This window comes from Antedon bifida, chromosome 9, assembly GCF_963402885.1.
Source record: "Antedon bifida chromosome 9, ecAntBifi1.1, whole genome shotgun sequence".
Lineage (NCBI taxonomy): Eukaryota > Metazoa > Echinodermata > Crinoidea > Comatulida > Antedonidae > Antedon > Antedon bifida.
In genome coordinates this window covers 3,807,910-3,822,149 of record NC_136234.1, presented here as the reverse complement: position 1 = coordinate 3,822,149, position 14,240 = coordinate 3,807,910, and the positions used below count along the sequence as shown (strand labels likewise).

Below are 14,240 nucleotides of genomic sequence, written 5' to 3'. Positions count from 1 at the left end.
CTCAATCGATACACATTTCATCTCTGCTTCTTCGCTATCATCCTTTCTTTTTCGATGCAATTTTGCAAGTTAGCGCATGTTTACAAACACCAAACATAGACGGCGCTGTTTAGTTTTACAGTATTATAATTCAGTGAAGAAACCGCTATGATTTTTTTTTTCATTTTTATGCCAAATAAATACTTTTCGACATAAAGAGAGAAGAGTTAAATACTCATGTCCTCATAATCAGATATATTAAAGCATAGCAAATCAAAGAAGGTAATTATGTAGCCCTTGCGATTAATTAGTATTAGGCCTACACAAATTAATCGGGTGTTTTATATTAGAAAAGAAACGATAATATAAATCATGAATTAATGAATATTTTACTTTGGCATTAATATTTTCATCACTATAAAATTTAATAGGAAAACTTTCGGATTAATGTTTTTGGTGATACAAAGGACCGTAGGCCTACTATTAACCGATGACCTGATACAGTTAAAATTGATTTTCTAGTCTTTCCTTTCTGCAGGACCGTAATTTTGCAATTTGTATGTCACCAACACTTAATCTTTCGTTTGTTTTGCATTTTTACAGTAGGCCGCTCTGGTAGCACCCTTACTTTAAACATGTATTGTGCCCCAAAATCATGAAAAATAAAGATTTATAAAATCAGATTTTGAATAGGCCAATTTGCAGTTTTAATGAAGTTATTCGCTTAGGAAACGAACAAAAATAATGATTTCATTCTATTTCACAATAAAGACAAAATAAGCGGTTAAATTACAGTTTTTAGGGTATAATTTTGTTGCCGATCCAATTGTCAAAGTGAATAACTATTATGCAACATTAAAATGGCATATTAAAATTTGTTATTGGCCATAATATTACAAAAAAGAACTTACTTTGTTGTTGGGCAAAGCAAATGCATATATTCCAAGATATTCCTTCCAGAGCTCTACTGTATGGGTTGAACTTTTTTAAGTTGACCATAATTTTATTTACACAATAATAAATGTTTAAATGGACCTATTTTTATCCATACTGTATTACGATAAATTGTACGGTACGGTACAGAGAAGAGTGAAAGTACTCTTCTCTCGCGGTTTATCTTTCAGGAATGTCGCCCTCTTTATTACAATACTTTGGGAAAAAAAGAAGCGACGCCATCTTGATCAACTACAGCTTTTTTCAACAACTTCTCTCTCTATCTCTTCAGTTTTTAACCTAAATATTTCCGTCAAGATGATGTCAGGTTATGATGGACATGCTGCTAAACGACAGAGGACTGATACAGGAGGTCGAGGAGTGCAGTCTGGTGTAAGTATACTATGCAATTTAAGGGTAATTTTATATTAGGCCTAGGCCAGGCTCGCTTTTTGTCGAAAAAAAGGTATGGTGGTGGTGATAGTTGTAAATGTGCGTTGGTGAATCGTTCATACTGATTCTACACCCGGTATCGCCCGGTAGGATTTTATGATATAAAATATAGTACATTTTATACAAGTACATGCTAACATTATATTTAGTGTTATTCTGATATTTAATTGTACGTTTTATTTATACAATTGTAATGTAAAAAAACTGTCAAAATTGGTTTATTCCAAAACTGAAGACCGCCCTCTCTTCTCTGATAAGTGATGTTTTGTGGCGTTGAAGCTGACAATTGAGGCGTTTAATAAAATAATTCTTATATTTTAAGCATAACTACTAGAAAACACATCTATTTTTGTGTTAAAAATAATTGCAAATATGACGTGTTTGTTTTGTATATTTCGTAATATTTAATTGGCCCAGAGTATAATATTAATAATCATCCTACACATGCATATTACAAATACCAAATTCATTTCCGTCTTTGTCGTTGTTTGCAAACAAAAAAATTATGTTTAGTTTGTACTTACCTTTTGTTTGTACAGTAAGTTGAATCAGGCCGACTGCTGGTATCCTAAATAAGCCAACAAGATATATAATAATTAATATAGGCACATTGTATTATTTATTGTACTAATTACAGGAGTCTCTATATGACTACTTGATAAATAACGATTTTTTAAATAAAAAATATCTTTAAAACCAAATAAATAAGTTAAAATGATGCTAATTATGCACTTATATCACTTTATAATCACACTTTTCTATAATTTTCATTATTTTAAATCTACCCATTATTAATACAATGTATTGATTATCTATTTGTAGGATCCATTTGAAGAGTCACATGGCAAGCCAGGACCATCTAAAGTCATTCATGTCCGAGGACTTGCTGACAATGTAACAAAAGGTGATCTTGTGGAAGCCCTTCAACACTTTGGACAAATCAGGTAATTGAAGATAAATGTATAGCAGTACTTAAATCAATTACAAATAATTCCCATTTCATTAAAGAAAAGTATCCCTTGCATTCCATTATCGCTTTCTTCATTTTTGATAACAAACCTAAAGCTCTGTTTACACTATCAAACTTTATGTGACAAAAAAATGTGATGTGCCCATATATGGATATGATGGTGTCATATCACTGCCATATTTGAGTATATCACTACCATATTTCAACACACTTTTTTTGTCAAACTAGTTTGATATTTTAGGCAGAGCTTAATATATCTCAAGTAATTGATAATAGTAAATCATTTTGCCATTTTCTCATCAGTTATGTGTACATGATGCCAAGACGAGGACAGGCTTTAGTAGAATTTGAAGAGTTTTCTGGTGCAAAAGCATGTGTAGATTTTGTGAATGTAAGTATTTCATTAATAATTTGAATCACGTAAAATATTATTATTAAATGTTAAAAGATCTTTTTTTTACAATGGTAGCTATAACAGCTGTACTAGAGCAGTACAGCGGACTTGATAAGGCTCTAAAGACAATAAAGATTGTACTTTTCTCATGAACATAAATAATGATTCTCGTCTATTATTTACAGGAACATCCAGAAAATGTGGTAAACGTTGCAGGCACCCCTGCATTCTTTAACTATTCCACCAGCTCAAAGATCAAAAGGCCAGGGTAAGATTCACTACATCTTCAAGATTCTTCATTTTATTTTTTATAAATAAAGAATATTACGTTTGTACTTGGAAGTTGTATGTAGTTTACAGTGTGATAATGATATACCAAAAAAATGCAAAATTCTTGAGCCAATAAAGAATTCGATTCTAAATCCGAATTGTTCCAATTAGGCTCGTTTAATATGGGGAAATTTTTAGCAATGTGTATTTTAATTAAAAAGGTTTTTTGCTTTAATTTAGGTATATTTTTTTTAGATCTGTCAGTGGTTTACTGACATATACTATTATTTGAACTGATTAGGTATTTAGTAGTAATAATTAATCAAAGTTGAATGAACTTGATAAATTTTGTATCATATGATTATTATTCATAAAATGCCTGGTATGAATTTCAAGAAAGCCCCCCTGTTCTAATATTAAAACAAACCGTTATTATGTCACTGATGAGACTTAATTAAATGGTTGATTAATGATTAACTACACATATGTTGCTGCTGCTTGTACAGTACTTGCATTCTTCAGTTAGAGCTTGCTACGTTGTGCTGTACAAATATGTCTGATGCCTACGATAGTTAAGTATTGCAACTTACTAATACTGTTACTTTTATTTTAGTGTAGCTCATTTTGTAGTACTGTAGCCATCTTAATCATGTTTTTTGATAAAGGAGATTAGACCATATCATAGTAGGCCATTTGGCAAAATGTTAGGATTGAAAGTACTTAGTAGTTGACAGTATAAGGCATATTTATACTGTTTTTTTGGATAAGGGGATTAGACAATATTGTAATAGGCCATTTTGCCAAATGTTAGGATGAAAGTACTTGTACTTGCAGTACGGTAGTAGTAGTATTATGAAGGTGTGTCACAGAATGTGCTATGCAAAATATACATAAGATTTAAAATAACTAGAGACTTACAGTAAGCTCTGTCTACACTATCAAACTAGTTTGGAAAAATGAAAGTGTGCCCAATTGTGGTAGTGATATGCCCAAGTATGGTAGTGATATGACATCATCATGTCCATATGGGCACATCACATTTGTTTGTCACATAACTTTGATAGTGAAGACCTAGCTTTACTGGAAGAATCTTTGGTGACATCACAGCTAGATGAAATATGGAGTGATATAGAACAGCAATTTGCTAGCATTATTCATAGTTTGTTTCTTGTTTTCAGTGATGGTCTTGATGAGAGTGGTGCCAATAATGTTCTACTTTTTACCATTTTGAACCCTCGCTATCCTATTACCACAGTAAGTACAAGAGATTAAACATCATTTGAAATTAACGCCTCTTGAATAAAAATATAATTTATTATTAAAATCAAGAGTTATCTTCAATATGGACCAAACTCTCTGATGCGTGACTCAGTTTCTAAGAGCTTCTAATTAATTTATGTGTTTATTTTCAGGACGTTCTTCATTCCATCTGCAAGGGATATGGTGAAGTTCTTCGTATTGTGGTTTTCAAGAAAAATGGAGTACAGGCTATGGTGGAATATCCTTTATATGCTATTTTAATATCTACAGTATATAATATAAATCATTTCCTAGAATTTCAATCCATATAATGTGTGCTGAGTTAATGAAAGCTTTTTTTATGTTATATGCAGTTTGCGGTACACCACGTATTTAAAGTTCTGAAAAGAACTATTTGATTTTCTTGACGTTTCTGGTTTTCCAACAAACTGTATATCACCATATTGATTTCGCCATGCAAACCTACAAACAAATAAGCTTTTTATTGCCAAATATTGCCTGGTAACAGGGTGTAAGACAATTTTTTTTTTTTTAATGCAAAATTATTACAGGAGATCCATGGGTTGTGGTATGGGTACTAATTAACTGCTAATATGAAATACTGATATCTATTTCAAACACTAATAATATTATTTGTTAGCACTCCGCCATTAAATAATCCTGTATCCGCCTTGCATTGTGAGATAAAAGGTGTAAAAATGCAACTGTTGCACTATGCAATTGTTAAATCCCAAGTATATCATTGTACTTGAGTTATTTTCCTTAACACTTTGTTTAAGTTTGACTCAATTACTAGCTCAACATCAGCACTTCAGAACTTAAATGGCTGTGATGTGTACTCTGGTTGTTGTTCTCTTCGTATTGACTATGCTAGGGTATGTACATTGCAGAGTGATTCTATTGAAATTGTATGTTTTACTAAGCACTTAGTTTCTAGCCATATGGCCATTTATAGCCTAAAGGTATTTGCTTAATTAGCCAGTCCACTGCTGGAGGAAAGCCATAGCATGTTGCTTCCAAAGGTCTTGATCTCTCAAACTGAAGCACCAGTTGGCTGATATTGGTTACTTTGTTAGATACCCCCTATAGAAGAAAGACCTCTGTATTGTGCTCAATTATTCAATGTTACTCTTTCTACTGTTTTTGCAGCCCAAGACACTGACTGTACACAAAAACGACTCTGAAACTTTTGATTACACCAACCCTACCCTCGGAGCCACTCCAAACAACCCGAGTAAGTCTCTTTTAAATAATAACATTCTATTTAAATGTACTTACTGTTTTTCAAGTGATGGAGGGTTTTTAGAGGGAACAATTTTAAGAGAAAGGATTGTTTAAAAAAAAAATAAAGAACAAGTGACTACATATTGTCTACTGTTCTGTTTAAATTCATAAGGTTGGTAGAATATCAACAAATTTTTTATTGTTTTCCAATCCCATATTTCCAGGGTTCTTGCCACGATGGTTAGCAGTGGTAGAGGGTGTGGTTACCACTCTCTACAGTACATTAGGCCTTGTCTTTTTATAATTGTAGGTGTGCTACAAATTGCACTCCTCAATACATTCATGGGTGATGTAGGTTTGCTGTTTGTATTTTGGTCTGTAGAAGTTTACCAAATTTAAGTATGTTGTAAATCACACTCCTCAAGGGCAGTTTAGGAGTGTGTTAGGTGAGTGATCGCACTCGCTCACCTCAAAAGAAAAGGCCTGATACATGCTGGCAAGCACCCTGTATTTCATAATGTACTGTAAATTGCATGGTTACATTATATGGCTGTGTTAAACATTAACCACATTTCTTTTCAATTTCAGCACATTCTTCTCAATCTCCTAGAGACATTCCTTTATATTTAACAGTTATATTATCATGCATTTACTTCCTCAATAAGCATACAATGTTTTATCTTTCAATTGTAACATTGCAACCAGTCTTATCATATCATGATAAGACCATTTTCAGAGTGACAACACATTTTAGCAAGATACATAATCGACTCTCAGAACAAGATCAGGTAGAACGCAAGCTAATATGGAATACAAATGACGCTCAAAAGCACAACAATATTCATGACACTCTGTTACCTCTCACTAGCATTCAACGTAATAATATCAGAAGTTGAACCAACATAATAAGCATTGAAATAGTACACCAGATATATGGTTGAAAGATGCCATGTGATATCACCATAATGTATATTACAAGACCATGATCTGCATAAGACATGAAGACCTCACTGTTATCATAACCAGTCAAGAGATGCAGACAACAGTCATGTGACAAGCAACGTCTATTTGTCATCACATATCTTTCATACAGCCACTTCATACAGTGCCTACAGAAAATGACATTATTTCAACTAAACATGATGAACACAAGGTGACAATGAACATGACAAGGTGACAATGAACACGACAATGAACATGACAAGGTGACAATGAACACAACAAGGTGACAATGAACATGACAAGGTGAAAATGAACACAACAAGGTGAAAATGAACACAAAAAAGGTGAAAATGAACACAAGGTGATCGCAGAGAAACATGAAATCATGATTATATACATCAGTTCATTTGAAGAGTTAACAACACCTTACATTGTGTGGATATGGTTCTTCGAACTTTAACCTTTACATGAAGGGCATTCCTGTCCTTCAATTGGTTTTCTTTACGCATGAAGCCTGTCTACCCTTTCTTTGTGGTGTTTCTTAAAATGATTTCATGTACATATTTTTCACACAGAACAGTAGTTAATTATCTCATACTAACATACGTTACCATTCTTAAGTTGTTACATCTTTTTATACTAGACATGTTATATAATAATGTTTCATTGTTAAACATTATGTTCTATTATCATTGTGGAGCATATAACACAAACATTGTATCATTAATAAAAATACAAAAACCCGAGTGTTAGTTTTTATTACATCATCGAGAAAAGGCAACTTACAGCAATATGACTCTCACCAACCTCAAAACAATGGAATATTCCAATCCACAATGGAATATTCCAACCCACAATGGAATATTCCAACCCACAATGGAATATTCCAACCAACAATGGAATATTTCAACCCACAATGCAATATTCCAACCAACAATGGAATATTGCCACCCACAATGCAATATTCCAACAAATGAAATAATTGAATAATGTATATTTACAATGATGAAGAAATGTACATGGAAGATTCTTAATAATACAAACCAGCATTTGAACAGAAACAATATACCGTACTAAAATGTACATTATATTAAACTGAAATAATTAACCATTTTATATATGAAATTTGTACAAATATATAGCTCACCCAATTTGCAACATTACAAAAAGAAATTACAATTTCATATTCTGGTCAAAATATCTACAAAATTCATTGAAAATTCAATCTCTTTTATTTTTAAATACCTTTTATTTGCTGGTTATGACCATACTTTCTTCTTCATCTTCCCAATATATTTGGAATCTATTCCTGGTTTCCTTTACCCCCTTACTGATACACGGCAGAGGTTGCCGTCATGGTGGTATTTGAGAGATTGTTGCCGAAGTTGCTCTCTGGCTGTGCGTTGACAAACCTGGCGTGTTGACATCGTCAACCTGAGCACACTTGTGTGTAAGTCATAGTGAATGTTATTTTTTATTTAGGTAGTTGTAATTTATATAAGTGTATTTAAATAAATATAATATACTGTGCAATAAATGCAATTTTAAAATGTTGGTGTTTTCTTTTAATATCTAACTATGTTCTGTTGAAAAATAAAATGTGTATATGTCATAAATCTTTGGTTTCTATTTTAAGTACAGGTTTGTATACATACAGGTTAATTATGTTTACTTAAAAAAAAGTTAAAATTGGTTGTCTTTTCTTAATTTATTTTTCTTTCCACGTCATCGTCGGCATTGCCTACTTATTATTATGTTTTATAAATGTTAAAAAGCTATTTTGCATAGAGCTAACATGTTTAATTTGGCTTAATAGGTCGTGGTTCAGCGCTTCTAGATGACCCACCAGAGCCAGCTTACAATGGACCAAGTGTCCGAAGCAGAGGTGGAGTCCGTAATGACGGCATGGGCCCAGGAGGTGGTGGACGTTATGGTAATGTCCATTATATGTAAACTTCAAAATGTGGAATTTTTTAGAAATCACAGCCGCTTTGGTTAGTGCCAATGTACTGATTTTATATCTAACTTTATTTCCATTATCTATTTAGGTATGGAGCCACCTATGCCTTCATATGGTAATGGTTCTCGCGCCGGTTACCAAGAGCGTGGCTTTCAAGGTCGAGGCGGTGGTGGATATCCCGTCGAACGAGGTGACTACGGCCAGTCTTACCAGGATCCATACGGTATGCAGTCTCCTTCTGCATTATCGTCGGCCATGACTGGTGGCCCCGTGGTGATGGTTTACAACATGGACCCAGAGAAGATGAACTGCGAGAGGCTTTTCAACCTCCTCTGTCTGTATGGAAACGTTGTTAAGGTAATTCATTCATTCATACACATTTATTCAGTTATAACAATAATAACTGGGGGCCACACTAGAAAAAAAAGCTTGTCTCATGAGGGCCTCTACAATACAAATATGTATTTACTCTCATTCCCTCATCCTTTGGATTGTATCTAAAGCTGTAGGTTCAAACAACAACAAACAATTTGTGTGTTCTGTTTTATTACAATTTCCTTTGTGTTTCTAGGTCAAGTTTATGAAGACAAAGCCAGGGTGTGCTATGGCCGAGATGGCCGATGCCCTAGCAGTTGAAAGGGCCATTACTAACCTGAGCAACATTGAATTCTTTGGAAAGACTATCCAGCTTGGGTAAGAATCTTATGTAGAATGTCAAATAGCAAATATTCACCAGCATAAAATAGGGCTTACCTTCACACACTAAACTTTATACAAATCTTGATCTCATGAGATGAAGAGATCTCATAAGAGATCATTTCAAATTATTTACATCATCAAATACATTTTTACTTTAATAACCTATGATTTCAATTTGTTTCAATGTAGAAGTTTATAAGGCAGTCCCTGCATAAAACAATGTGTATGATTACCAAAAAAAAAGCTGGCCTAAAAAATTGCATTAACTGCTTAAAGAGCAAACAACCTGTAGTTACTGCAGTAGTATAATTTGGCATGGTACCTTTTCCGCATTGCAATATTAGAAAAGTAACTCTGTCATCTTTATGGTTATCTTATCTTATTATAGCTTCTCCAAACAAATGTACATTGCTCCACCACCAGTAGTTGGAGACTTATCTGATGGTACACCTGCGTTTAAAGATTTCTCAAGCAGCCGTAACAATCGCTTCTCAACTGTGGAGTCTGCTGCCAAGAACCATATCCTTTTTATCATTATTTGAAATCTGACATTCCTGAAATTTCTATTCATGAATGATGATCATTGTTTCAATAACAATATTAACATTTGCATATGAAAAGGCCTTTACAAATTTTACCAAAAAAATGTTTGTTTTTTAAGTTTGTTGCAATATGATATAGATATGTTATCAGTTTGGCTTATGGATGAGCACTTATCGTTTTAAACAAAAAGATAATTTTGTTATTATCTTAAAAACATTTAAATGTATTACAGCTGAGCAAGCATTATATTTAATAGGCAAAAAATTGTATAATGTTCGCAGAGGAAATTGGATTTATAAAATGTTTTAGTTAAAATAAAACTTCAGTTTGACAAGAGCCTTATGTTCTAGATAGGTGTAATTCCCATCTAGCCAAAACCTGTTTAAATTTGTATTTTTTTAGGTTTGATAGTGAATTTTTTTTATATGTATTTTATTTGGTGATTGCATTATATTGTTGTACCTTAATTATATGTTCACGTATCCAGCAACCATCCAAGGTGCTTCACTTCTTCAACTCCCACCCTGAAAGTGATATTGAAAGGATAAGACAGGTAAATATAGAAGAAGTCTTGCATCAAATATTAAACCGCAAACTAAACCACATTGATCTACCTTTCTAGTCCATTCTGCTTCACAAATTTTACCCCTAAGGCCACAAGACCTAAGCTTCACAGTACAGTATATTGAATCAAACTGTTCTGTTCTCATCTAGAATATAATAAAAGTATAAAAGTAAGATGTACAAGGAACCAAAATCTGCTTACAATTAAAGTTCCAGTGGCTAAGACCAACCGTTTCTAGAGTTCTTTTTTCCTAATACAGTACAGTCAGAGACTGGGATACCATTCTACACTCCACACCATAATTAATAAAACCTCCAAGCTGATCTCTGATTTTGACTCCCTCTCCCCTCCTCAACCTCTATATACACATTGAGTGATACTCCAGTTTTTCAATTACATAATAAAGATCAAAATGTTAAAAAATAAAGGTACCTAAATAATTACCCTGTAAGGCCTAGTTTTCACAGCAATATATCAACTTTGTATTGCTGTTAAGAATGTTGTTTTTTGGGGGTTTTTTTTTTCTCGAAAACCCAGTGAACAACCTTGATAAAAATACTTCTAGTTCATTCATGGCTATTAGGCTGTTTCTAACTCAGATCCTAATCTAATCATCAACCCTCCAATTGGATTAGATTTCTGTAATTGAATCTTTTTTTTTTCTATCATTATTAGGTATTTGTGACATGTGGTGCTGTAGAGCCGTTAAACATTAAAATGTTTGAAGGAAAAAGCAATGAGTATCAGAAAGGTTAGTATACTGAATGATAATAATTTATTCAATTTTTAAAAAACCTCCAGAAATGGAGAGATACATTAAAATTACAAAACAAAACGAAAACAATTCAAAGCTTAAGCTCTGTCTACACTATTAAGCCAGTTTGACAAAAAAAGTGTGATGTACCTAAAATATGGTAGTGATAGGCCCAAATATAGAAGTGATATGTCCATTGTGTCCATATATGGGCACATCACATTTTTTGTCGTAAAGTTTGATAGTGTAGACAGAGCTTTAGAACGCCCTCACTAAGATAATCAATATGGTTGTTATTTACAAATGTAATAATAATGCTGATGTATTTTTGAATAAATTCAATTAGATAATATTTAACCTCGTAATTTAAAAAAAAAAGATAATATATTTCAATTTATTCATAAACATGATTGCAGCTTTTAAGAATTGATGAAATTTGTAATTTATTCCGGTTAATTGTACCGTTGATCGACTAATTACACAAAACATGTTTACTTTCCAATTGACATTTTGCAATACAATGTATTTGCAACATCTGTCGCCACCATGTGACCTTACAAGTCATATAATGTCTTTCCACAATATCTGGTTGTACAGCAATGTGCTGATAAATTGCATTTAAGTTTAGACACTATTTATAATTAACCCTAAAGTCTACACAGCCAGTCATGTCAAAATTACACTTTGTACTTTATTTTAGTTTAGTGTAATGAGTCAGTCACTGCTATAATTATTAAGGATATAATATTTAATATATTCTTTATACTGAATGACATTTTCAGTGTTAAGGAATTGATTTTCAAAGTGGTTCAGTAGAGAACATCAACAATATAAATTTTAACAAATAAAATTAAAACAATAATTTACAGTAGTTGATAAAAAAAAGCTTGCTTAATAATGTATAAACAGGTTAAAGCAGTGAATAAATTATAGTTTCTGCAGTATAATTATTTTAATTATTTATATTAATATATAATATTGATATTGATTTACTTATTTATAGGTGAACGTAGCCGTACAGGCCTTGCTGAGTTCCCTGACAAAGCCAAGGCAATTGAAGCCCTTATTCTCTGTAACCACACACCAATGCAAAACCCAAGTAAGCATACTAGACAAATGTTTTTTCCTGAGATTAAGTTCAAATCTTTCATTATCAAATTTACTTAGCATTCGTTTTAAGCTGTCTACATTATCTAACTTCATGTGACGAAAAAAAATGTGATGTGCCCATATATGGACATGATGTCATATCAGTATCATATTTGAGCATATCACTACCATATTTGGGCACATCACACTTTTTGTTGTTGAACTAGTTTGATAGTGTAGACAGAGCTTTAGATATTTCACATTATATATATATATATTACACTATTATCTGTACTGTATATCCACATACAACATTTTATGTCCAGTATCACAGGCAAAGTCTGTAATACAATGTCACAATTATCACATGTATTATGTTAGGCATATGACCTATGATACAGCATCACATTTTATGTGTATGTGACAGATTCACAGAATGTGCCTATGAAACTGTACCAATTACAGATACAGTACCAATAAGCAGCTATTATAGTATGCTGAGAATTATAACATGCATATTTTATGTACTGTAAATGTTATTGGAAATATATTGTATTCATTTTCTGAAAATATAGAAATATTTAAATTTGTGTTTTTTTTCTCTTCCAGATGGCCGTTTCCCGTATACTTTCAAGCTGTGTTTCTCAAATTCAATGCACGCCCAGTGAACCTTATTTCATAATCAGTTATTACGCCTGTTAATAGCTTTTGTAGTAACAAGATAATTAGGCGCTATTAACCGTGTAATATTTAAAAAGAAATCACCTTAATTTTATTCTAAAACAAGAAAATTAAGAATTAAAACTGAATAGCTGCCACCTCTTGTTTTTTGAATAAATTCGTAATCATGACTGATGTCTAGAAACCATATGTTTTTACAATTTGTATATAATGGGAGTAAGAGTAAAAATCAATTTGAAATGCATTAATTCAATGTGTACGTATTTGAAATAAAAATACTACAGTATTAGAAAAACAATCAAGCTGATAGTAAAAAAAAAGGAGTGTTTTTAAATTTTTGTGGGTGGTTATTTTAAAACAATTTGTCAGCATTATGTTGATTGTTTATTTGTTGTGGTGGATTTAGGGGAATTCCCTCTCCACTACTCCTATCATTTTTATCCTAATCACATTTCAATCAACTATAATAAGTCAATACACTTTATTATTTTGAATGTTAAATGCTTTTGATGTTATTTATACATTATTTCGTTTTTTAATATTAAAATATATACCTACAAACAGCAACCCACCCCTTTATTGATTTGCCACTGCAAGGGGTAGATAAGTTGATTTAGTTTGAAGATATTCACAAGCAGGGTAGAAATTAATGCATGGCTAATTTTGCTATACCTAAAGAAATAATTGTACGCTCTATAACAGGCCCATAACCAGCAGTCTTTTGGGAGCCTATCGTATTTTATTTTTGTGATCTAGGCCTGGGAAAGTATTGTAAGCATAATCAATTATTATTGAGTAGATGCTGTACTGTACTGAATTAATCTGAACCAGAAAAGTACTAATCTACCTAAAGGTTCCTCTCCGATAAGGCTTTCTTTGTGACTCCTGGTTACCGGCCTGTTAAGAACTTTTCTAAGAAACCATGCATGCTTTTCATTTATTTGTATCTACAAAATAGTTGTATAGTGTAGAATTGTTTTTCACTGGTATTGATTACGTTGTAAAAGTGCTGATTAAAAATGTCTTCAACAAAATCTAAATCTTGTGTTTGCATTATTTTTTTTTATACCAGTTTCAAATTCAGTAATTATGGTGGGCCCTTAGTGCCTACATGTACCCAAAATATTACAACAAACCTGAAAGACAAAACCAGGTGTACTAAACTTTAAAAACGTGTTTTGCACTAGTTTACCAGTTAAGCTCTGTCTACACTATCAAACTAGTTTGACAACAAAAATTGTGATGTGCCCAAATATGGTAGTGATATGACATCATCATGTCTATATGGGCACGTCACATTTTTTTTCTCACAAAGTTTGATAGTGTAGACAGCTTAACAAATGGCATTTTAGTGTGAACGTGTATTGGGAATAATCCAGTGAAATTACAAGGATATCAAAGTTATCCTATCCATGTGGAGGACATTCTGATTTAGTCGCGCGCCTTTATGACGTCTTATTCATGTATAAATAGTATGATATTCTTATAACATTGATTAAGTGGGACAAGGCCTACTATGTATAA

At 32.4% G+C, this 14,240-nt stretch overlaps 1 protein-coding gene across 1 annotated transcript; it reads left to right on the top strand.

Annotated features, from left to right (window-relative positions):
- Positions 1-1,140: 1,140 nt before the first annotated feature.
- On the top strand, positions 1,141-13,756 carry LOC144852547 (heterogeneous nuclear ribonucleoprotein L-like). The gene is made up of 16 exons (XM_078710432.1): positions 1,141-1,305; positions 2,188-2,309; positions 2,639-2,726; positions 2,915-2,997; positions 4,178-4,253; positions 4,412-4,497; positions 5,038-5,134; positions 5,409-5,493; positions 8,242-8,358; positions 8,474-8,742; positions 8,957-9,078; positions 9,473-9,603; positions 10,107-10,180; positions 10,868-10,943; positions 11,950-12,045; positions 12,645-13,756. The coding sequence occupies exons 1-16, from the start codon at positions 1,231-1,233 to the stop codon at positions 12,701-12,703; spliced, it is 1,656 nt and encodes a 551-aa protein (XP_078566558.1). The 5' UTR covers positions 1,141-1,230; the 3' UTR covers positions 12,704-13,756.
- The last annotated feature ends 484 nt before the right edge of the window (positions 13,757-14,240 follow it).